Source organism: Xenopus laevis, chromosome 4S (genome assembly GCF_017654675.1).
Source record: "Xenopus laevis strain J_2021 chromosome 4S, Xenopus_laevis_v10.1, whole genome shotgun sequence".
Taxonomy (NCBI): Eukaryota; Metazoa; Chordata; class Amphibia; order Anura; family Pipidae; genus Xenopus; species Xenopus laevis.
This window is the reverse complement of record NC_054378.1, coordinates 15373497-15397653: the sequence shown is the minus strand read 5'-3', so window position 1 is coordinate 15397653 and position 24157 is coordinate 15373497. Positions and strand designations below refer to the sequence as shown.

The 24157-nt window shown below is 43.5% G+C and overlaps 1 protein-coding gene across 3 annotated transcripts in view; it reads right to left on the bottom strand.

The window, feature by feature from the left end:
* The window catches only part of lrp4.S (LDL receptor related protein 4 S homeolog), a 49915-nt gene extending 27077 nt beyond the window's left edge, over window positions 1-22838 (bottom strand). For 2 of the 3 annotated variants that reach the window (XM_018260258.2, XM_041560973.1), the window contains exon 1: window positions 21678-22838. In XM_018260258.2, the coding sequence (XP_018115747.1) occupies window positions 21678-21759 (82 nt within the window). In that variant the 5' untranslated portion in view covers window positions 21760-22838. The remainder of the gene's footprint in view (window positions 1-21677) is intronic. The other variant, XM_018260257.2, reaches the window with a different exon arrangement.
* Between the last annotated feature and the right edge of the window lie 1319 nt (window positions 22839-24157).

The following is a 24157-nucleotide window of genomic DNA, read 5'->3' as shown; positions in this document are numbered from 1 at the left end:
TGCAAATAAGATATGAAGGAAAATAGGGGACAACAGATAAAAAAATATTAGGAAATAGTCTGCATAGCTTTCTTTATGGGGTTTAAATATGGGGACATTGCCCGGAGCTCTGCACTTCAAAAGGGGGGTTCACACATCTGCAGTTGTAAATAGGAAGAATGGCAGCAATAACCAAGGTGGAAATGCAGAGCAAATTACTCCTGACAAGCTTTCTCAGCCATCACCCGGGTCTCGTCTCACTGTGTATTCGCTGAGATGACAATAAAGTTTACTTTACTTTGACTTTGAATGTGCAAGATGGTGCTTCAAGAAAACTAAATTGTTAGGACTAGATATGCCAGTTTAGCCACTACTGCACACAAGTTCAAAGTACTGGGCAAGATGCTCATTTCAGGACAAGATGGCAACAGTAGCAAATGGAGACAAGAGAACAGGACCAAGATAGTAGAGCAAGATGACAGCACTAGGAAATGGAGACGTAAAGAAGATTGTGACAGTAGCACAAAATGGTATCAGTAGGAAATAAAACAAGATGGAGATAGAGACAGTAGTACAAATATGGAAGAAGATGGTAACAGTAGGACAAAATGAAGATGGTTGGACATGGCGACAGTAGGACAAAATATCACCACTATGAAATAGAAACAATGGAACAGGATTGAAATGGAAATGAAACGAGATGGAGGTAGTTGACAAGATAAAAGCATTAGGATATGGAGGCAGTAAAGAAGATGGCAACAATAGGACAAAATAGTGGTAGGAAAAAGAACAAGACGAAGATAGTTGGACAATATGAAGGCACTAGGAAATGGTGACAGTAAAGATGATTGAGACAGCAGGACACGATGGACATAGTCGGACATTAGAAAATGGAGACAGTAGGACAATGATACAATAGTGGAAGGAAGAAATGGAGTTAGTGGAACATGATGCAGTTAGATAAGGCTGAGACAGTGGAAAAAGGTGATGACTAAAGGACAGTTGGAGACAATAAAACAAGATTGAGGTAGTGGAACAAAATCAGACAATTAGAAATGGAGGTGAAGATGAAAGAAAATTGGGTTGCGGGACAAGATCGCAACATTTTGCTGTAGCTCTCAACACCCACCAACATCAAGAATGTCAAACTTACATCCTTTCATTATTCTTAAACTTTACCCCCCAACAACCTTTGGGCGCTTCTAAAACAAGCAAAGGGCTGCAGTTTGGGTGATGCTGATTTCCAGTGTTACAGTCACCATTATATCTATTTATGCCTACAATTATACCTATTTATCCCCCAGCTTTTCCCAGAAGATCAGAAAACAGCCGTTTTGGGCATATGTATGCATTTATTCTTTTATATATTATTCCCTGGATGATTTATTCTCAGTTATTTTCATAATTTGCTAGAGGAGCTAATCCCCAAGCAGCAGGAGTATGCAAATGACAAAACAGTTATGGATTCCGCTGGAGGCTTGTGATGGATCGTTCCCCTAATGCTGATCTCACTGTGCTGAGCTGACATTTTCCTCTCCTAATTCACCGGGGGTTTAAAATAGAACACTGTAAGCGTGTTACTGAGGGGTGGGAGCTGGCAAGTTAAAGTAGAGCAGGCAATTCAGCAGCAAGTACCACTCTGATTTTTCATCTTAGAAGAAATATCTAATTTAGGGCAAAATATGCCATGTTTTTTCATGCTGCCTTCCAGCTGCGGTGAAATGCCGCATGCCTCTGCACCTCTTTTTAGGACATTGAGACCTGCAGCCTCCCCCATAAAGGGTGCACTTAGGAATGCTCTCTTGTACCCCTCGCTCTTGTGTCTAGGGTCTTTCTAAATGACCCCTCTTATGTTGTAAAGTAGAGACCCCACGTGGTGATTTTAAGGTTAAGAGATATTAGGGGTTTCTCATAATCATGAATTATGACACAGTAGAAGGTGATAAAGGAACGTTTTATTAGACAAATATAACTGGTTGACATAGTGGGTGGATATACTGCCTGGGGTCCTAAGTTCAACTCCAGCCAGGGGATAATCTGCAAGGAGTTTGTATGTTCTCCCTGTGCTTGCGTAAGTTTCATAAAGAATAATGATTAAAGAAATAAAAAACTATTGTGGCCCTTTAAAAGGAAGCCACACATGCACATCATAGAGAAATTGGGCAGAGATGCAGACACGGAGCATGACAGTCACCAGCCTTCACGGCACCAGTATCATCAATTTACCCCAGTACCACACCCAAAAGCAGACAAAAGTCACTCTGTCATTTCTCTCTCACACCCCATGAAATCCTGGCCAAGAAGATGAGCTTGCAATCTGCACACGGACCAGGACTGGTATGTAAGTAGTAACAGGCATCCCCAGCAGGGCTGATAAACGGAGAAACAAGGCTCTTATTAGTCACTGGGAAATCAGAGATAGATTGCAAAGTGCCAGGTCAGGTAGCATGCCAGGCGATAGTTATTCCATCTAAAGAGTCACTGCAAATAACCCTGGATCCTTGGTTTAATAAGGTTTGTTCATTTAGCATTTCTATGTGTAAACACGGACTGTGCAGAGTTGTTGCCAGTGGTGTAATGTAACAGAAAAAGAAAAGTTTTATGGGGTCAACTTAATCTTTGGGGTGATGATCTGCTTTGCAAAAATAAACCCTTAAAGGGATGCTGTCATGGGAAAACATGTTTTTTCCAAAACAAACAGATTTTTTTATATTCAATTTTGAAATATGACATGGGGCTAGACATTTTGTCAGTTTCCCAGCTGCCCCAGTCATGTGACTTGTGCCTACACTTTAGGATGGAATTACTTTCTGGCAGGCTATTATTTCTCCTACTCAACGTAACTGAATGTGTCTCAGTGAGACCTGGCTTTTACTATTAAGTGCTGTTCTTAGATCTCAGGCAGCTGTTATCTTGTGTTAGGGAGCTGCTATCTGGTTACCTTCCCATTGTTCTGTTGTTAGGCTGCTGGGGGGGGGGGGAGTGATATCACTCCAACATGCAGTACAGCAGTAAAGAGTGACTGAAGTTCATCAGAGCACAAGTCACATGACTGGAGGCAGCTGGGAAATTGGCAATATGTCTAGCCCCATGTCAGATTTCAAAATTGAATATAACAAAATCTGTTTGCTCTTTTGAAAAAAGGATTTCAGTGCAGAATTCTGCTGGAGCAGCACTATTAACCTAAAGTAAATCAGCAAAACTAGAACAAAGGGCCTTTGTATTGATCTGCCAGAGTTAGTGGCGTAACTAGATATTACTGGGCCCCACAGCAAATTATTTTTCAGGCCCCCAAAATGTTTAGAGGTTGACTTGTTTCTCCAATATTTATTGAAATTGTATATGAATTAGGGCCTCATGGGGCCCCTATACCTCTGCTTCCTCTATAGTTACACCCCGCCCAGAGTCTAATGCTCATAGCGCCTATCAATTGCTCTTGTTCTTTTTTTGGCATGTGGGAAGTTTGAGATGCATCATGCCTACATCTTGCTCTACATGGTTGGAACTAATTGGCATACACCCCATCTCTTCTGTTGGATTGTTGGTGTGTCTACTTGGGCAAATGAAGCACTGAGCCCACTTTTACTGGTCTGTAACAGACTGGGGTGCTCAACCCAATACTCTTACTGTAGTATTAACTGTTTGAGGGATAATAAGCCTAAAGCTCATTGTTCTGTATTGATTGTTTGTCATGAATCCCATTGTACTATTTTGCTGTTCTGTTACAAACTGGGGGGGGGGCTCAACCCAACACTTGCACTGTATTATTAGACTATTTGAGAGAAAATATACCCAAAGCCCTTTGTTCTGTGTTGATCGGCAGGAGGGAATAAGCACATTGCCCTCCTCTTGATTCTACACTGGTGCAGCTATTTTATTGCGCTGTAAGGACCCCCGATACATTGTCTGAATATGTAAAACTGCTATACCCGTAATGCACCTCTCTGCTTCACACAGGGTTAATAGTTGTTTACAAGAAGGAGAACAAAATAATTGTCTATCACAGCAAGTACTTACAAGTATCCCAGATCCTTCCCTCAACCCACCCCCTTCTTTTCTATACACCCCTCACTGCACAAGGAATGAAATTTCTGCTGCAACGCAACCACCAGAGCAGCAAATGTTACAGCACTTCTTTCTGCCCCCCGGCTCATGTGAAGACTCATATATTGAGTTTGGTAGATAGAGGGCATGGTGGGAAGTGTGGGGACTCCCATGTGATGGAATAAAGCAATGTTTCCCAAGATGAATATTGGGGGAACTGTCTCCCACCAAAGCCAATGGGAAATTGTTCTGATAAAGCTTTATATACTTGCCTTATAAATCCTGCCCTAACTGTGAGTTCCATTCCCATGCCACCTTGGGCAAATCACTTAAGCGTAATAACTGCCATAGGGTTGTAGCAAACGTGTCAAAATTGGGAATTTTGATGACATGTTTGAAGAATGAATGTTGAACAAAAAAGCCAGGGGGAAAAATAATTTCCTCCCTCCCCCATCATTATTAAGGGGCACGGTCCATAAATTCTTCGGCTCCGGCATATTCACAACTATCTTTGGAAGCCATCTGGGTTAAGGGCATTGTGATCAAATCACCAGCTTATGGGGCCACAAAGATGGCCTTACCAGTCAACAACTATTCAGGACTTGGTGAGATATCAGTGAGAAGCCTACTATATCCATGAATTTGGATTAGATCAATGGGAAGGGCCTTCAAGAGATCTGCTCATTGGGCCAGTACCAAGAATTCAGATCAGCTAGTTTAAAGCTGGCCATAGATGTAAAGATTTTTAAAAGATGTTTTCGTTATCGTAAAACCAAGCTTATCTTGAAACAATCGTTTAAATTTGTCCATCAACTAAAAAGACAATTTCAAGAGATGTTGTCTAGTTCAAGCCAGGAAAACTGAGGGTAGCTGCCTGCTTGGTCCTGCAAACAATTGGACAATAGATAGATTTCACTGTGCCCGATGAAAATTTTTTAACCTGGCCAATCAATTTTGATGTTGGATGAAAAATTGCATGATGGTTAGATTCCCATTAACATCACGATAATTTGACGGATTGGTTTGATTGCACTAAAATCGGTCGTTCACCAAAGAAAAATCTTTGCGTCTATGGGACCTTTAGACTATAGACAACCCAAAGTTTCTCATTCTACAATTAGCTTTAACAGTGTACGTAAACACATTATAATCAGTACATGGGTTTGCCCCAGCTACAGTGCTATCTGACAAACCCAAAAGGTCAGCCCTGATCATCTGCTTAAACTGACATTTACTTGAATGTCTACATTGGGCTATCACAAGCCATCTTCCCTACCCTGGGCAGTACATAGTGGGAATACAATACAGGATGATGACAACCTCATGGAACAGATCCTGCTGGCTCCGACTGATAACTCAGTGGAGGGCGGAAAGATCCGAGCTCAGATCACCAAAATATGTCTTATCTGGCATTCTTGCGGTTTCTCCAATTCTATATGTTTGATGAAAGTATTGTCTGGCTCTTGTCTCGCCCAATCCCTTATGCTTTAAGTACTCCCAGTAATAAAAGTGAAGGGCGGGTGGGAAGCCCTGTTGACAAAGCTCTTCAGTTAAGGAATGTTCTTTGGGTGGCATCCAGCCTGGAGGAGGCTCAAAGACAAACTCACAAATCAACACAGACAGCATCACTTATAAATATAACCTTCTGTGTCCTGACAAGGGTAGGTAGCCAAACCTGGCTGCATGGGCACTGCTTTAAATTTATTATATGGTAAAAGGAAATGTTGTCAATATTCTGTTGCCTGTTCAACCCAATGGCAAAACAGGTCACTGACCATGCTGCCCATGCACAATTCCTAAAAAAATGTCTGCATGCAGAGATGGTCTCCGAAATGATTAGTTCAGGAGGGTGGCTCATTAAGAATTACAGATCTTGGCATTTATACCTGTAAGCATGTTTAGCCGTTTGTTTAAAGCTGTCTAGAAAAAGTCACCCACGTGTAACCAGCTTTAGAATAAATAATCAAAAAACTTTCTGATGAGTCTACTCAATGCACCAAGAATGACCAAACAGATAATTTATAGTATCTATTAGCCTTGCCCAATTATGGGACATTTGTGTCCCTCCAGATGCCATTGATCTTAAGTTCCCAGCATTCTTCAAACACTAACAATCTGCAGGTACCTGGCCCCTGGTATGGAATCCTCTTTACCAGCAGATATAACTGCATATAAGGTGGCCATAAACGGGCAGATTTAAACTGCTGATTCGGGTCCTTCAGACCGATTCGGCAGCTTATCTGCCTGTGTATGGGGCCTTCTGATGGCCTCCCTGATAGATATGATCCCATCGGCTCCCATTCCCATCATTGTAATCTGATCGTTTGGCCCTAGTGCCAAATTTAGCTCGATATTGGTGGGCATATTGGGAGAAAGATCTGCTCGTTTGGTGCCCTCACCAAATAAATGGATCGTATAGTGTATGGACCCCCTTAATCCCAATCTGTAGCCCATCAGAACATTAGAATTAGACCCAAGCTATAACCCCTGACCAACTTGTAGCCCATCAGTACATTAGAAAACTCCTTTAGACCAACCTGTAGCTAATCAGAGCATTAGAATGTATTCTTTGTGCCAGTGGTTTTCAGACTTGATTTCATGCCCTTCTTTGTTGCTCTACATTTAATCAGGGTCTTTCAACTACAGTTCCAAATATTCACATCTACTGTACCATAAGCCTGGGCTTCCAGAAATATTCAGGACTACAATTCAGCCTTCAACACCATAATCTCTGCCTTTAGGTTGGGCCTCCTAGGGTGGTCTAACTCCACTTGCCTTTGACCAATCTTTCCTAAACTATGGAGGTTGCCCCCCTGGTGGAGCTTGGAGGGGAGTGGGCCTGGATGCCAGTTATTGAAAGATATTTGCTCTCTTAGAAACATCTGAAAAACCCCATCTTGAAGGTCAATTAGGGTAAGATATGGAGCCAAAGCCTATTTGCTGCCCTTGATATTCTTGGGAGTATGGTTGAATGACTGCTAGACCACTATGTTCCTACATCTGTAGAACATTGTTATATACTGAGGGAGACCCTCACAAAAGGCTGTGCCTCTAAAGGGCCTGAGCTAAAAACGTCCAACAACCACTGCTTTAGACCAATCAGTGCTATGAGGAAATCATGGTAAATAGGATTTATATGTGTCATATATGTATTTAATATAAATTATGGTTACCATTTCAATTATTATATGTGAATCCTGGCCCTTCCCTAATATTTTCCCTTTGTCCCTTCTCTATGGTCCTTGAGGTGTCAGCTACCCTCTACTTTTCCTTCTTGCCCTTTTCTTCCAAACTGCACCGAAAAAATTCCTTTCCATGTCACAGCCCCCCCCCCTTCCCAATTTGGCCTTAATGCTCGTCAACTTCCCTTCCCAGGGCGTAAAATCCTATTTATTTTAATGCCGCGGCCACCTGTGCCCGTCTGTTCTGCAGCTTTGTCCTGACAAAATCTAATTTTAACTTTAGGCCAGTGAGTGACATGCTCCTTACATCGCCGGCGCTTCCTGAATGTGAGAGTTTATATTTAACAAGCCTTGTAAAGCCTCATTGTTGATGGGCCCATGTGTTTTCCAGTAATTACAATGTAAATTGATTCTTGTGGGGATGGAGGGGGGCAAAGCTGGAAAAATTGCCCCGTGAAAAAAATATTCACACATTTTAAGTTTGTTTTATGGATAAACCCAAGAATGTTGTTAAAGAAAATGTAATTCTAAATAAATTTTCTGTAAATATTAATTAGAAATTGTAGGAGCTCTTTAATTGCCCCCAAAGGCAGCTGTTCTTGCCTTGATCCAAGTTCCAACCATATGATAATGTGAAAAAATATGGCAAACATAGGAGAGGTTGTACTAGGCAGCTCCTTAGCAAGATAATGTCCTGACATGCATGATGGTGTCAGCCACTGCTTGTATGATGTCATCATTATCATGATGTCATCATTATGAATCTCAAGCATATTCCACAGGGCAGTACAACACTCCAATGAATGGCTAAAAACAATGCAGTCTAATACTACAGTTGCTGGTGGAATTTCCTTTATGTAAGGATCCCAAGAACATTCAAGGCACAAGGGCTTCTTGTAACACTCTCCTTTTGTCAATGGACAACCACTGTCAGTCCCAGATACTTTAACACCTCTAACCTTTAAGATAGGTCAACTAGCATTGTGTGCTATAGCCCTAAACTGTCACATATGTACAACTTTCCTGCTACCTAGCAACTGGGTATACTGCAATTGGGCTGCACAAGAGGATGAGCAGTTTGGCCTTTGGCTGTGATTGGGTGCTGAAGAGATACAGGTAGAGCAACCTTAATACTGTATGAAAAGTTACTAACCCATCTTGACCAGCCCTATTGTCTTACACAAATCTTCTTCTTGGCTGAGGCCCAGCTATGAGTAGGGTCCCAAGAGGTTGGGAAATTCTTGAGCTGAGCCCTACTCTATCCTGCCCCTTCCCAAGTAATGCTCAACTCAGGCCAATGGTGGGGGGGTATGGGCACAAATATTCTTGTGACACAGCTTCTAAAGAAAAACTGCCAGAGACCCTACTAGCCTATGGAACCTGGTTTCGGTCTAACCTGGGCAACACTAGCAGGGTGCTTGACATTGCCCGCCCATGATAGCCCAAGATGGAAGGTGTGTCCCCTCAGTACACACACCAGGCGCACTTATCTCATAAGCCTTTGTAAATGGTTATGCATGCAGATTGGCACCTACTATAGCAGCAGCCCCCAAACCCTAACTGCCTCTAAACGCACTGCTCACTTATCATTCACCTGGGAAGGTGTGTCAGCCCCGAGTTTCCTTTGAAATCACAACTCCAGGGTTTCCTATTTAATTAAACTCCATATACGTTAGAACATTAATTATGTGGATTAAAACTGTTTTTCTTTAAGAGGTAAGGCATTTTTTTTTGCCAAAATAATACATTATACAGGTAAGGCATTTTTTTTTGCCAAAATAATACATTATACATTGATTAATAGCTCATTAAAATTCTAGGTCATGAAGAAGCAGTGACTATAAAAACTAATAAAGGAAAGGTCATGCAAGTTTCTGGCATGTTGTAAGGGCCCTTGTGTAAACATACGCGTACATTACATGCTAGAATGTGTTTTCTTTCCGTTATGAATCTTCTATCCAATTATCTGCATTAAACAGTTTCTGTGAATTGTGCCAAGAATCATGGTATCTCCCTGTATAAGTTACAGGCCAAATTACCCGCAGCTACGCCAATGACCAATGCATATTGAGCCTTCATAAAAGTGAAGGGCAGCTCTGCAATATTTGGGGCTACCCTAGACACTTAACCTAACTGCCACCCCACCCTCATCGATGGGCACATGACTGTTTTTTCCTGATCAAAGAAGAAAGGTGTACTCTCACCTCTCCCCCCTACCCATTGTCAACCTGTGCCCTGGGGTGCCCCACTTTACTAAAATGCCAAGAGGCCCAGGTGGGCAATGTGCCCTTTAATCCAGGCTTTCGGACTAATCAGTAAGGGCCCCACTTTTACAGATGGACCTGGCTAAGGGTAAACCGATGAAAAAGGAAACTATAAAGGGACACTGTCATGGGAAAAGTTTTTTTTTTTAAAAAAACACATCAGTTAATAGTGTTGTCCAGCAGGATTCTGCACTGAAATCCATTTTTCAAAAGAGCAAATGGATTTTTTTATATTCTGACATGGGGCTAGACATATTGTCAGTTTCCCAGCTGCCCCCAGTCATGTGACTTGTGCTCTGATAAACTTCAGTCGCTCTTTACTGCTGTACTACAAGTTGGAGTGATATCATCCCCTCCCTTTCCCCCCTCCAGCAACCTAACAACAGAACAATGGGAAGGTAACCAGATAGCAGCTCCCTAACACAAGAAAAAAAAGTAGTTCCATCCTAAAGTGCAGGCACAAGTCACATGACTGGGGCAGCTGGGAAACTGACAATATGTCTAGTCCCATGTCAGATTTCAAAATTGAATATAAAAAAATCTGTTTCCTCTTTTGAGAAACGGATTCCAGTGCTGGAGCAACACTATTAACTGATGCATTTTGGGAAAAAAAAACATTTTTTCCAACCAATGACAGTTTCCCTTTAACCTCCTCCAGAGTGTGGCTAAACTACAGCTCCCAGCAATCCCTTCCAGAACTTGCCTTACAGTAGCTGCAAACATACCTCCCAACATTTTGGAAGTAAAAAGAGGGACAAAAAATTTTTTTCCTGCACGTAGCGCAGCAATTTTTTTGACCACACCCCTTTCTGTGGTCACACCCCCTAATTACCATGTTTGTTTTACAAAATTTGGCAGGTTATGAAAGTTTGAAAATATTTCTCCTTATCTAAACTGTGTTTTTGTGTCTCAAAATTGTTACAAAAGTATCTTATTTGCACCTGTTAGCTGTTCTGGGCTCTCTGCTAAAAGCCAATTAAGTGAGAAACTTTGTTTCTTTTTCTGGCTGTTCAGTGCAGAGAAAAGAGGGACTTTCCAGTACAAATGAGGGACTGCGGGTTGAGCTGTCAAAAGAGGGACTGTCCCTCTGAAAAAGGGACAATTGGGAGGTATGGCTGCAAATACATTACAAATAATAGGTAAGAAAAGAGTGTAAAAACACACATAAAGCACCACAATACTATATGCATGTTACTGTTTTCTACTGGCAGGCTGGGAAAGGATCTATCTACAAGGTTGCAGCGAACTCTGCAGAACGTGGGAACTGACATTGTTTTGTTCTTCCTAAAAGTAAACAGATGCTTCATTTAAGTTGTACAGTAACTTCCCTTGGAAATAGTGATTTTATTAATAAGGGTGAGTGCGGGCAATGGGTAGGGCACCAATGAGCAGCCAATGGGAGAGCAAATAGGAGATGGGAGGACACACCCAGCTCAGGAAGTAATAAAGATAAGAGATTTTATAATAATCATGGGGAATAGTAGGTGCCAAAGTGCAGGGGCAACTACAATCAGACTGCTGCATGTCGAATACTGAAAACAAACATCTAATTGGTTGCTATGATGCAGTAACCTTACCCTATTAAAAAAAACAGGTTTACAGGGACTTATTTCAAGGCTCCTATAAACTTTGGTTTTTGTACAGTGGCATAACAGCATGACATCTTTTTTGCAGGAGACCTGAATCATGAGCTCTGCTTCATCTATACAGCTACAGAAACCCTCCCTTCCTTCCTCCTCTTGAGTGGCCGACTGGAAGTAGGGGGCACGAACAGGTGGCCATACCTCCCAACTGTCCCTTTATTCGCAAAACAGTCACGATTTTGACAGCTGGATCGTTACTGAAATATCCCGACTTACTCTTTGATCTCCTTCACTGAATAGCCAGAAAAAGTTTCTAAAACTTAATTGGCTTTTGGCAGAGACACCAGAATATGTGGCAGGTGCACTTAGATACTTTTGTAACAATTTAAGCTAAGCAAAGAAGCAATTGTAACAATTTAAGATCAGCAAAGAAGCAATTGTGACAATTTAAGATAAGCCGGTCTCATGGGGAAACGGTGACTTGCAGCTTAAAGGGCAATTCACCTTCATTAGCAAAACTGTAATAACACATAAAAACCACAGAGATGTGTCCAAACTTTCATAACCTGCCAGATTTTGTAAAATGAACATGGTAATTAGGGGGTATGGCCATAAAATGGGTGTGGGCAAAAATTTGCACGTCAATCTTTTTTGTCCCTATTTCTATTTCCAAAATGTTGGCAGGTATGGGTGGGTGGTTGGGAAGTGAGCAGGTAGGCAGTGTCGGACTGGGGGGCCACACCCCCAGACCCCGCCCCCCCTCCAGGCCCCCCCTCCAAGCTGCAAGCCCCATCTTGCGGCTGGGATCAGGGCAGGGAGCAGCGCACTGTCTGGGGCAGCCATTGGGAACGGGTCTAGGCCATTGAGGGTTGGGGTACTTGGGTTTTTTCCCGGTGTCCCGCTAGCCAGTCCGCTCCTGCACGTAGGCATAGAGATTCAAGCCGAGCCCCTCCAATCTCTTTTGCAGGGGGGTCTAAAGTCCTGTAGTTATGGCCACGGTTTTTTTTAATCCATTTTTCTTGTCCACCCAACCCAATAATTAAAGGAGAGCTAAATCCTAACTAAAGAAGTAGCTAGAAATGTTGTACATTATGTTTTGTGCTTCTGTACCAGCCCAAGGCAACCACAGCCCTTTAGCAGTAAAGATCTGTGTCTCCAAAGATGCCCCAGTAGCTCCCCATCTTCTTTTCTGCTGATTTACTGCATATGCTCTGTGCTGCTGTCACTTACTGAGCTTAGGGACCCACTCACAATATACAGTACACCTAGAATAGAAATGTCCCAATATAAGGCTGATTAGTAATTAATACAGATAATTACTACATGGCAGCACAGAAACCAGTGCAATTAGCATCAGAATTTAATAATCAGCCCTGTAGCATCAGCTTATATTACAGGGGAAGCTCATTTTCTGCTGGATAATTAGTGACGAGCCCTAAGCTTAGCTTCTCAACAGCTGCTCAGAGCCCACTGAGCATGTGAGTGTCACAGACACTTTCCAAGATGGTGACCCCTTGTGACAAGTTTGAAGTCCTGGATCATTGCTGCTATTGACAAGCTGAAACATAAGGCTGGTGCAATAAGTTTACTATAAAAAATATGGCATTTTTAGACAGATTTATTTTTAGGGTTTAGTTCTCCTTTAGGGCTATTCCACACGGGGAGATAGCGACGCGTTTGCGGTCGCGGCGACAAAGCGCCGCGCCAGTCGCCGCGACCGGCGCAGGCGACAGTTTTGTATGGGCGCCTATGTAAAAACGCCTGTGCTAACCACACGAGGCGATGCGCTTTTCAACAGTCGCCTGAAAATGCCTCGCCAGGCTTTTTCAGGCGACTGTTGAAAAGCGCATCGCCTCGTGTGGTTAGCACAGGCGTTTTTACATAGGCGCCCATACAAAACTGTCACCTGCGCCGGTCGCGGCGACTGGCGCGGCGCTTTGTCGCCGCGACCGCAAACGCGTCGCTATCTCCCCGTGTGGACTAGCCCTTAAGGTGAATGGAAAGGGGTGTTTACTTGTCTACTCCAATTAATTCTCGCTCGTTAGCCAAACGAAACAAAGCACGGAGGCCTCCCTCCAGCACATGAAATATAACTTGCATGTATCTACTGGAGAGAAGCAAATGTGACGCTCCACTTCTGCTGAGGTTTATCTCTAATATAAAATGAAATTCAGGACCTTATTTCAATGGTAATAAGTTTCAATGCAAGAACAAGAACAGCACCTGGTTTGACCCTTCTGGGGTCCGAAGGCTCTGCGCTAACCTGCAAGTGCCTCAGGCACTCAATGGATTAAACCAGATCTATTCAGACTGAATCCACAGTTCCCCCCCAAACCCTGGGGCATCCAGGCTGCAGGAATAGCCAATTAGAAGAAGAGCAAATGGGCCTAGTTTGCATGTGAATGGCATTTCGGCCGGGCTAATCCCAGTACAAGGTCTTGCCAGTGTTCCCTCGGGATTCCAATGAAAGCAAATGAACTCAGGGAGGCTAAAGCCGGTCAATTAAAAAGGTTTTGCTGCTCGTTAAGAATAAAGCGGCTACTACCATTCAGGATTCCATTCTGAAAAATGGTGTAATTAGTCGGTCGAAACAGACGTCACCGTGAAACGTGTGATGAAAGCCCCACATTAACATAAGCTTGGACTGCTCCTTTTCACCCTCTCTATATAAGGCTTTTCATATTTAACTGAACTTCATTGAATCCCATTTATTAGCTTTAACCTGAGACTCTCCAGATGTTACGGAATTGCAACTCCCACAACCTCCATCAGTGAATGTTGGAACTAATAATGAGGTTCTAAGGCAGAAAGTCCACTAAGATCTGTAGCTCTAGAGCCACACAGGATACAGTCAACTGAAGCAAACATTTAGTAGATTGCTTGTACTGAGTAAATACCTCAGGTAAGTAGCAAAGTAAGCAAACTATACAACTATAGGCACCATCTCTCCCTGAACCATCTCTCCCTACTATACCTGCTATCCCACAGTCACACTCCCTTCCCAGAGACTATTATCCCACTGTTACTATAGGCACCATCTCTCCCTACTATACCTGCTATCCCACAGTCACACTCCCTTCCCAGAGACTATTATCCCACTGTTACTATAGGCACCATCTCTCCCTACTATACCTGCTATCCCACAGTCACACTCCCTTCCCAGAGACAATTATCCCACTGTTACTATAGGCACCATCTCTCCCTACTATACCTGCTATCCCACAGTCACACTCCCTTCCCAGAGACTATTATCACACTGTTACTATAGGCACCATCTCTCCCTACTATACCTGCTATCCCACAGTCACACTCCCTTCCCAGAGACTATTATCACACTGTTACTATACACACCATCTCTCCCTACTATACCTGCTTTCCCACAGTCACAGTCCCTTCCCAGAGACTATTATCCACTGTTACTATAGGCACCATCTCTCCCTACTATACCTGCTATCCCACAGTCACACTCCCTTCCCAGAGACTATTATCCACTGTTACTATAGGCACCATCTCTCCCTACTATACCTGCTATCCCACAGTCACACTCCCTTCCCAGAGACTATTATCCACTGTTACTATAGGCACCATCTCTCCCTACTATACCTGCTATCCCACAGTCACACTCCCTTCCCAGAGACTATTATCCACTGTTACTATAGGCACCATCTCTCCCTACTATACCTGCTATCCCACAGTCACACTCTCTTCCCAGAGACTATTATCACACTGTTACTATACACACCATCTCTCCCTACTATACCTGCTTTCCCACAGTCACAGTCCCTTCCCAGAGACTATTATCCACTGTTACTATAGGCACCATCTCTCCCTACTATACCTGCTATCCCACAGTCACACTCCCTTCCCAGAGACTATTATCCACTGTTACTATAGGCACCATCTCTCCCTACTATACCTGCTATCCCACAGTCACACTCCCTTCCCAGAGACTATTATCCCACTCAGGGCAGCCATCAGGGGGGGACAGGGGGGAGAGTTGTAGGGGGCCCAGAGGGTAAGGGGGGCCCCGGCCATGCCACGCATGGACGTTTAAGGGGCCCTGGCCACCAATTTTCTCATAATGTGGGGGAGGGGGCCCTGGCAACCATTTTTTTTTTCACATGTGGGGTCCTAGCCACCAATATTTTTTTAATGGGGGAGGCCCTGGCCACAAATGTTTTTTTTATGGGGGGCCCTGACCACCAATATCTTTTTATTTTTTATTAACATGTGGGAACCCTAGCCACCAATATGGTTTTTTTGTTTTTTTACTGTGTGGTGGGGGGCGGACCTGTAGGTGGCGCTCGCGGTGGGAGCAGCCCAGGGGGCCCAGGAAATTTTGTCGTATGGGGCCCTGCGATTTCTGATGGCGGTCCTGATCCCACTGTTACTATAGGCACCATCTCTCCCTACTATACCTGCTATCCCACAGTCACACTCCCTTCCCAGAGACTATTATCCACTGTTACTATAGGCACCATCTCTCCCTACTATACCTGCTATCCCACAGTCACACTCCCTTCCCAGAGACTATTATCCCACTGTTACTATAGGCACCATCTCTCCCTACTATACCTGCTATCCCACAGTCACACTCCCTTCCCAGAGACTATTATCCACTGTTACTATAAGAACCATCTCTCGCTATTATACCACAGCAGCAATCCCTTGCTAAAGGCTAATATGCACATCACTATTATAGGCCGCATCTCCTCATTGGAAGCCAAAGACACCAAAATATTCATGGCTAGAATTCAATTTATAGGTCATTATTTGTAGCACTTTATGGTACCCACTTGCAGCCACACAGAAGTCCTCTTCCCCGTCGTGGTTTACATATGCTGTAGCAGTCTAGAACACAAGGAAAACACCACTAGTAACCTAAGAATACAAACTATAAATAAATCTAAATAGGGCACCTATGTGTCACTATATTACAAGAATGTTGAATTTGCAGCCTTCTGGCTGTTGCTGTTCTGTTATTCCCAACAGTGAATTTAAACCAGTGGCTAAACTCCCACTCAGATGATTATATGAGTTGTACTTGGAGGGCTGCAGGTTTGAAAGCAAGGATTTAAATTACTCATTTGCTAGCGGGAGAAAAGAGATACTCTGACAATAAAGCACAAAATATTTTTTCTAGAATCCAGGGCATTTTAACTTCATCACTTGTCCCATTCTAACAATACTGTTTCTTTAAACCACGCTCACTGTTTTCTTCTTGCTTTCCAATGGGGGCCCCAATATGTATTCTTAGTGACGTTTATAATGAGATTTAAAGCAAACAGTTATCTGCTGTCTTATAAATATTCTGCTGGTACCTGCATCACATGCACAAATGCAAATCAGATCATAATAAACCCCAGGCAATGTATGTTAAGAGAATCTGTACTGGAAACTAACACATTATATATAGAGAGAGGGGGGGGGGGCAAATTCACTAAGATTCGCACTTCGCCGTTCTTCGCACACTTCACCAGGCTTAGTTTCGCTAGCGCTCCGCAAATTCACTAAAATCCGAAGTTGCGCTCAGGGGTAGCGTAAGGTTGCGAAGTTGCGCTAGCGTTGATTCGCTAAGCGAAGTTACGCTAGCGATGGTTAATTTGCATACGGCAATTTTTTTTTTATTTTGCCCTACACATGTGCCCACTGTATAGTTAAGTTGCCATGAGTTAGGAAATGTAGGGGGTGAAGGAGGGGAGCCCCAAAAAATTTTTCGATCTTTTTCAGCCTATCACCCATAATATAGAAAAAACGCCAGCGTTTTTTGGGACTTAGAAAAAATTTGAACTTTTTTTGAAGCAATCCCTATCTACTCTATTGCGCTTCGCCTGGTCTGAGGTGGCGAAGGAAGTCTAGCGTAAAAGGTAGCGTTCAGTACAATGCACGCGTTAATGAATTTGTGTAGTTACGTCCGTTGCGCAAATTCGCCAGGCGTAAGGGTGCGAAGTAACACTAGCGAATGTACAGCGTTCGTTAGTGAATTTGCGAAGTAACGAAAATGACCAACGCTAGCGAATTGACGCTAGCGTTAGGCGCTTTGGCACTTAGTGGATTTGCCCCAGAGAGAGAGGAACAAGTAGTTCACAGGCATCTCCAGTCACAAAGGGGTTAATCTTTGCATGAAGCAAGCTCACAATCAGGTACAGAAGGGCAGAACTACATTAAAGGGCACAACATATGGGAACTAATCTCTGTCCCTAACAATCTGCTGCACATTCCAAGGACAGCCTTGCTCGGAGTTGCAGTAGAATGATGGCCAGAGGGCAATACCTATAGAAGATATTAACATCCAATATGCTCGTTTGTGTAGCATGAAACATCATTTCTGTTCCAGGGCAGACATATAATGTCGGGGAAATGGTCCTTGAAATAGAAAAGGGGTTTTCAGTTTCACCCTTTGTGGAAAGCCCTGCAAGTAATGAAATGATTTTCTTCTTTTAAAGATTTTGACATTTTGTTCATGCACAAGGAAGTGTGTATCCTAGCAACAAAAACCGCCGTCTTGTTGAGGAGAGCAACTGTCTGACTCGTCTCGTGGCAAAATCTGACAGATCTGACCGATTACAGCGCTGCTGCCCAGTGAGGCCTGTGATAGATGTAACTGTGGGGGGGAACAAAACGCTTCATTGACATGAATTTACTTATTGTAGAGCTGTCCAAAGCTCAGGGGTAAGACCCAGACTATGGTCCTATGGTCCCCAGTTGCCCACGCATTCCATGCAGTCCTCTTCTATGACATCATCATCTCAATATAACACAGAACACAAACATATTATACAAGACTCCGTGACTCAATACCTAGGAACAGCTGACCACTACTGATTTATGGCATTTTGACCATCTTTATCCAGGGCTGAATAAATCCAAATTCACCCTATAAACCAGCTTCTCCGTGACGGTCTCAGATATGTTATCTCAGCACCAAGGTCTAGACACTGAGTTTGAGCTCATGCCTACAAGGCCTTGAATAAACCCAGTCTGAATTGTTTATCATCCTGCTCTCCTGCTGCTCGTCATTCTAACTGTCCTATGGTTGCTAGCACTTAACTGCCCTAGCAACCGGGGAGCAGTTGTAAAATCAAAACAGGGGGAAAATAACAGAAGGTTTGAAAGAACAATAAACTATAACAAAAAAGGAAGCTTCACAATTCGTCTTTTTTTTGGTTGTGGACAACCTGGTGGCATTTTCAGATACTGACTAAAAAAAATAGTCTAAATAAGGCTGAAAAAAATAATGAAGACCAACTGAAAATTTGCTTAGAATAGTTCCATCTTTAACATGCAAAAAGTTATTTCCCCTTTAACGTTCCTATTCGTCTTAACAGGGTTGTCAGCTGGCGAGGTTTGTCCTTTATCCCAAAGCTTCATTAATGATATAAAAACAATAATAAAACTCACTGTGTGTGGCCATACTCAGGGCAAGTACTCCATAAATATCCCCCCTGCTTGTTAAATTCACATTGGTACCTTCCCAGTATTATAAAGGGTGTTGCTATGATGCACAGAATAGAGTTTGGGCACAATAATGCACAACTGGCGACTATTACTGTGCTGTAGCTATAACTCTATGGGTGGCACTGGCAGTTGCGTTCTGAAGGATGACAGATGTGTCTGTTATTGACATCAGGTACAGAACCAGGTCCAGCGTTTATGATTGGAGTAGATGAGACACTACTGGTACAGACAGAAGAAATGAAACTAGACATGTTGGGTTTGAAGAAAGATATAGAAACTAATTAAGGAAGTTCCAATTCTAGAAAAGGCTGTAGTTACAGTATCGGAAGTATCTTTATGCTGAGCCAGCAATTTCAGTACCAGTGGCGCGGGCAATTACAGTGGTACTAGATGCCACATCAGTGATAGCAGCAGTGGCACTATATACAGCAGTAGGTGTGCTAACTTGAGCAGAAGTTGCAGGAATAGAGGTACTATAGGTAGCAGCAGTTACAGCAGCAGTGCCAGTGGCACCATATGTAGGAGCAGCTACAGTTACAGGGGTACTAGGTGTAACGGCAATTATGTGGTACCAGTGGCATGAGATACTGCAGCAGTGGAACCCGAAGAAGCCAACGTTGGTGAAACATTTTCAAGAAAAACTCTAATGGGGGAATGTAATAAAAGTCGGAAACGGAAAAAATATTTGCAATGCGAAAAGTTATGCCTCTGTGCGAACAAATTTGCCTTTGTGCGAATTTAATATAGCTTTTGCGAACCCGGAAAATGTTTAGCGACCACTTCCGACAGTGGAAGAAGGTTCGCAAATGTTATAGTTAGCGCCAGTGCGCAGTGAATGTAATAAAACTTCTTAATGAAAAAGTTGTCAGGTTTGCTCCAGAAGATTACGACACCTTCAAGCACTTCTTAAAAGTGGGCAATGCGCAATTAAAATTTGCAATGTGATAACAATTTAAGGAAGAGCATTGAAACATTAGACTTTTTATTCTTATTTGTGCTAATTGTTTTGCTATTTGCGACTTTTATTACATTCCCCCATAAATGTCCAGTTGCCTTTGACTTAATTATACTAGATACTGTATATCATAACCTGGATGAATGAGAAGTAGGGATGCACCGAATCCAGGATTCGGTTCGGGATTCGGCCAGGATTTGGCCTTTTTCAGCAGGATTCGGATTCGGCCCAATCCTTCTGCCCTGCCGAACCAAATCCGAATCCTAATTTGCATATGCAAATTAGGGATGGGGAGGGAAATTGTGTGACTTTTTGCCACAAAACAAGGAAGTAAAACATGTTTTCCCCTTCCCTAATTTGCATATGCAAATTAGGATTCGGTTTCAGTTCGGTATTCGGCCAAATCTTTCGCGAATGGGTTCGGGGGTTCAGCCGAATCCAAAATAGTGGATTCGGTGCATCCCTAATGAGAAGCTTTATAGACATGCAGCAGTGGAACTGCAATGTAGATGCAGTTACAGTATCAATGGTACTAGATGCAGCAGCGGGTACAGTATCAATGGTACTAGATACAGCAGCGGGTACAGTATAAATTGTACTAGATGCAGCAGCGGGTACAGTGCCACTGGGATTAGATGCAGCAACTTCAGTACAATAGTACAAGATTCCACAGCAGTTACAGTACCATTGGTATTAGATGCACAGCAGATACAGTATCGGTGGTACTAGATGCACAGCAGTTACCGTATCCGTGGTACTAGATGCAGCAGCAGTTACAGTAGCAGTGGTAATAGATGGAGCAGCAGTTACAGAATCAGCGGTACTAGATGCACAGCAGTTACAGTATCAGTGGTACTACTGCACAGTAGTTACAGTACCTAATAGATGGAGCAGCTGTTACAGTACCATTAGTAATAGATGGAGCAGCAGTTACAGTAGCAGTGGTACTAGATGCACAACAGTTACAGTACCATTGGTACTAGATGCACAGCAGTTACAGTACCTAATAGATGGAGCAGCAGTTACAGTACCATTGGTAATAGATGGAGCAGCAGTTACAGTACCATTAGTAATAGATGGAGCAGCAGATACAGTAGCAGTGGTACTAGATGCACAGCAGTTACAGTACCATTGGTACTAGATGCACAGCAGTTACAGTACCTAATAGATGGAGCAGCAGTTACAGTACCATTGGTAATAGATTCACGACAGTTACAGTACCATTAGTAATAGATACACGACAGTTACAGTACCATTGGTAATAGATAGAGCAGCAGTTACAGTACCATTGGTAATAGATACACGACAGTTACAGTACCATTGGTAATAGATGGAGCAGCAGTTACAGTATCAGTGGTAGTACAGCACCATTGGTAATCGATGCAACAGCAGTTACAGTACAATTGGAACTAAATGTTAAAAGATCAGTGGTACTAGGTTTAGTAGTCACTTGTGTTACTAGATATGATATCAGTTGCACTAGGTGAAACAGCACTTACAGTACTCTTGGCATGAAAAACAGCAGCTGTAACAGTATCAGTGGTTCTAGGTTCTGCAGCATTTAAAGTACCAGTAGGTGAAACAGCAGCTATTTTACCAGGCGTGCTACAAATACAGTACCAGGGATTCAGAGGTGGCAGTTTTTGTTATATATTTGGGTTCTAAACGCAAGTGTCAGTTATTGTATCCGGTTAGCTATGTACAATACCAGCTGTTACAGTACCAGGGTTCTATGTGCAGTTGTACTAACAGTAAAGATGGTAGCACTAGAGGCTCAAGGTGCTAGGTGCAACGTCAGGGGTTTTGCTTGGAGGGGGTTTACATACAGCAATGGCACTTGTAGGCTTGAGTTCCTGTACCCCAAAAGGCCTGGCAGAATTTTAGTGGCAATGTTTGGTGCAGAAGAGGCAATTCATGCAGCACACACAATTTCAGTATTTGCTTCGGTCCTGCACTTGCAGAACTTGGATCAGCAGGGATGGTAACATTATCAGGCCAGTTACAGTCCTACCAAATGCAGGGCCAGTTACATAACTAGGTGCTGTAGGGACAGTAAGAGGCAGTTACAATAATAGATTTATTGGAGGCAATTTTATTTGATTCAGCTAGAGGGGCAGTTTTAATTCTAGAAGGATCAACCAGTCTAGGGACATAGTAGTTACAGCAGCATCTACTGCTCCAGCTCCCTCATTCTCACTAGTCTGGTTCTTACCTATAGCACACAGAAGAAGAATCAACCCCACAATCAGCTCCATGTTTCTCCGATCAAATAGCTCTGAGCAGCGTCTGCCCATAATGCCACTTCTCCCCCTGGTGACCCTTTCCTGATCTTTCCTCTATCAGATTCTTCTGGGGGAGGGCGCTGTACCCCCCTTCAAGTTCCAAAACCGAAAGTAGAAGAGTATCCTTTAATGGACCCAAAGCAGAACCAATGGACGGTCCAGCTTGATGGTACCAGAGCAAAACAAAAGATGTTATAAGGTTCCAGGTCAAATCAAGGCACTGTCCAAATGTTAGCGCTAAACTGAAGATTGCACCCGTGTTCTAGAACTCAAGCTCCAGAACAGACGTCCAGACCTTGCCAGGCCCAAGAAAATTCTAGGCAAAATATCCATGTTGCAGCACATAACAGAAAGTTCTGGAGCAGATCTTGCCCATGTGCCCTGGGTAACAGCAAGTACCTCTCACAGCAATGTCCGGGTTCCAGAGCAAATCTCAGAGTTGCAGTGTCTAGGCCAGGTTCCAGGTGTCAAGTTTGCATCCGGGTTCCAGATCACATCTCATGGCTGAAGATTAAAATATAAAGTCTGTGCCCGGGTTCTGGGGCAGTTCTGAAGGGTTGGAAGGCTGTGCCCAAATTCCAGATATGAAGGTGGAAGAGTCCGGGTGCCAGATCAGATCTCGGAGTCGGTGCCAGAGTTTAAGAGCAGATCTGTGGGCAGGAGCCTTTTAAACGCCTGGGCTCAGAGTGTTTCAGCTCCTCTGTCAGCTCCAATGTGGGACACTGTGCCCCTACACGATTCTACATGCCCCTTCCTGGCTGCCACATTCACATTCTACCTACCCTGCACTCTCCTTTCCCAAACCCCAATTTGCTCCAATCCTCCGTTCACTGTCTCCTACCCTGTGCCCACTGCTGTCTCATTCCCTGCACTCTCTGCTCTTCTCTCTCTGCTACTGTCTCTCTCTGCTCCTATCTCTCTCTCTCTGTCTGCTCCTGTCTCTGTCTGCTCCTGTCTCTCTCTCTCTGTCTCTCTGCTCCTGCCTGTCTCTCTCTCTCTCTCTCTCTCTTTCTCTCTCTCTATCTCTCTCTCTCTCTGCTCCTGTCTCTCTCTCTCACGTCCAACTCCAGCTCCTGTCTCTCCCCCGCTCGCCTTTATTCTGCCTCCTTCTCCAGTTGCTGCCTCAGAGGCTTCTTTCAGAACAAACCAAACGAGACACCTCTGTGGGGGTGAGAATGATCTATTTACAATCACAAAGAAAATAACCCAGACCCCCTTTCCCCCTTCCTTCCAAAGGAGGACTTTTGTATCCCTGCGCATTTAACCTCAAGCTTTAATGGTAATCCATATGCCGCATATAATATAAACAGGTGTATGGGAAGGAATTCCAACGGCCCCCGCGGCAGCTGCATGGTTTGTTCCTGGGCAGCCTGTTGGATCTTTTTACAAACTTGTAAAGAGTGAATGAGACACAATAGCAGCTCCGCATGTTCCAATAACAGTTCTATATGGGGGGCAGCAGGAGGGACCCACAGATACAGTAAGATGTGCAATGTACAGTAGGGGTGACACAATGGAGAGAGATACATAGGAGAATACAGAGGTGTAATACAGTGTAACAGCAGATGAAAAGTAAACAGAGCACAGATACAATGTACCAGGAGGCAAAATTGTAAATTTTTAGTTATTCTTATTGTCCTTTATTTGCATAGCCCAGGCACAGCAGCACTGTACAGAGATATTTAAATGATTATTACAGTCTAAAATGGCTAGAAATGTTGTATTTTATGTAGTGAACTCACTGTACCAGCCCAGTGGTTCAGCAGCCCTATAACAGGAATGATCCAGGCTTATACAGTTGCCCCCAGCAGCTCCCCATCTTGGATCTTGTTAGGCATCTTGTGTGTGTCAGTGGCACTGCACATGCTCAGTGGGCTCTGGGCTACTGTTGGGAAGCTGAGCTACTTGGCTGGTTATTACATTCAGATGCAGACTGCACTGATTTCTGTATGCATGAGCCATTGTGAATTTGTGAATACAATATATAGTATATAGTGTATATTGTGAGTGGGTCCCTAAGCTCAGGCAAGTGACAGCAGCCCAGAGCATGTGCAGTGAATCAGCAGCAGCGTAGGACAGGGCCAGCAGGAAAAAACCCAGTGGCCACCACCTACCCAGGCCCACTGAAGGGGTTTACAGCATTGGATGTAGAGCTCTTGTCTGGGTTTGGAGAGGGGCTGAGGTTGCATCCCCAGTGGACCATGAACACCCCAGTTTGACACTGATCAGCAGTAAAGAGGACGAGGTGCTACTGGGGCATCTTCAGGGACACATATCTTCCCTGCTAAAGGGTTGTGGGGGTCTTGAAGACTATATGTCTATATGTTGAGGTTTAATTCCCCTTTTGTGGCGGATATAAAAGGTAACATTACATAAAGGAAACATTAACAAAGCAGAGATACAATATCAT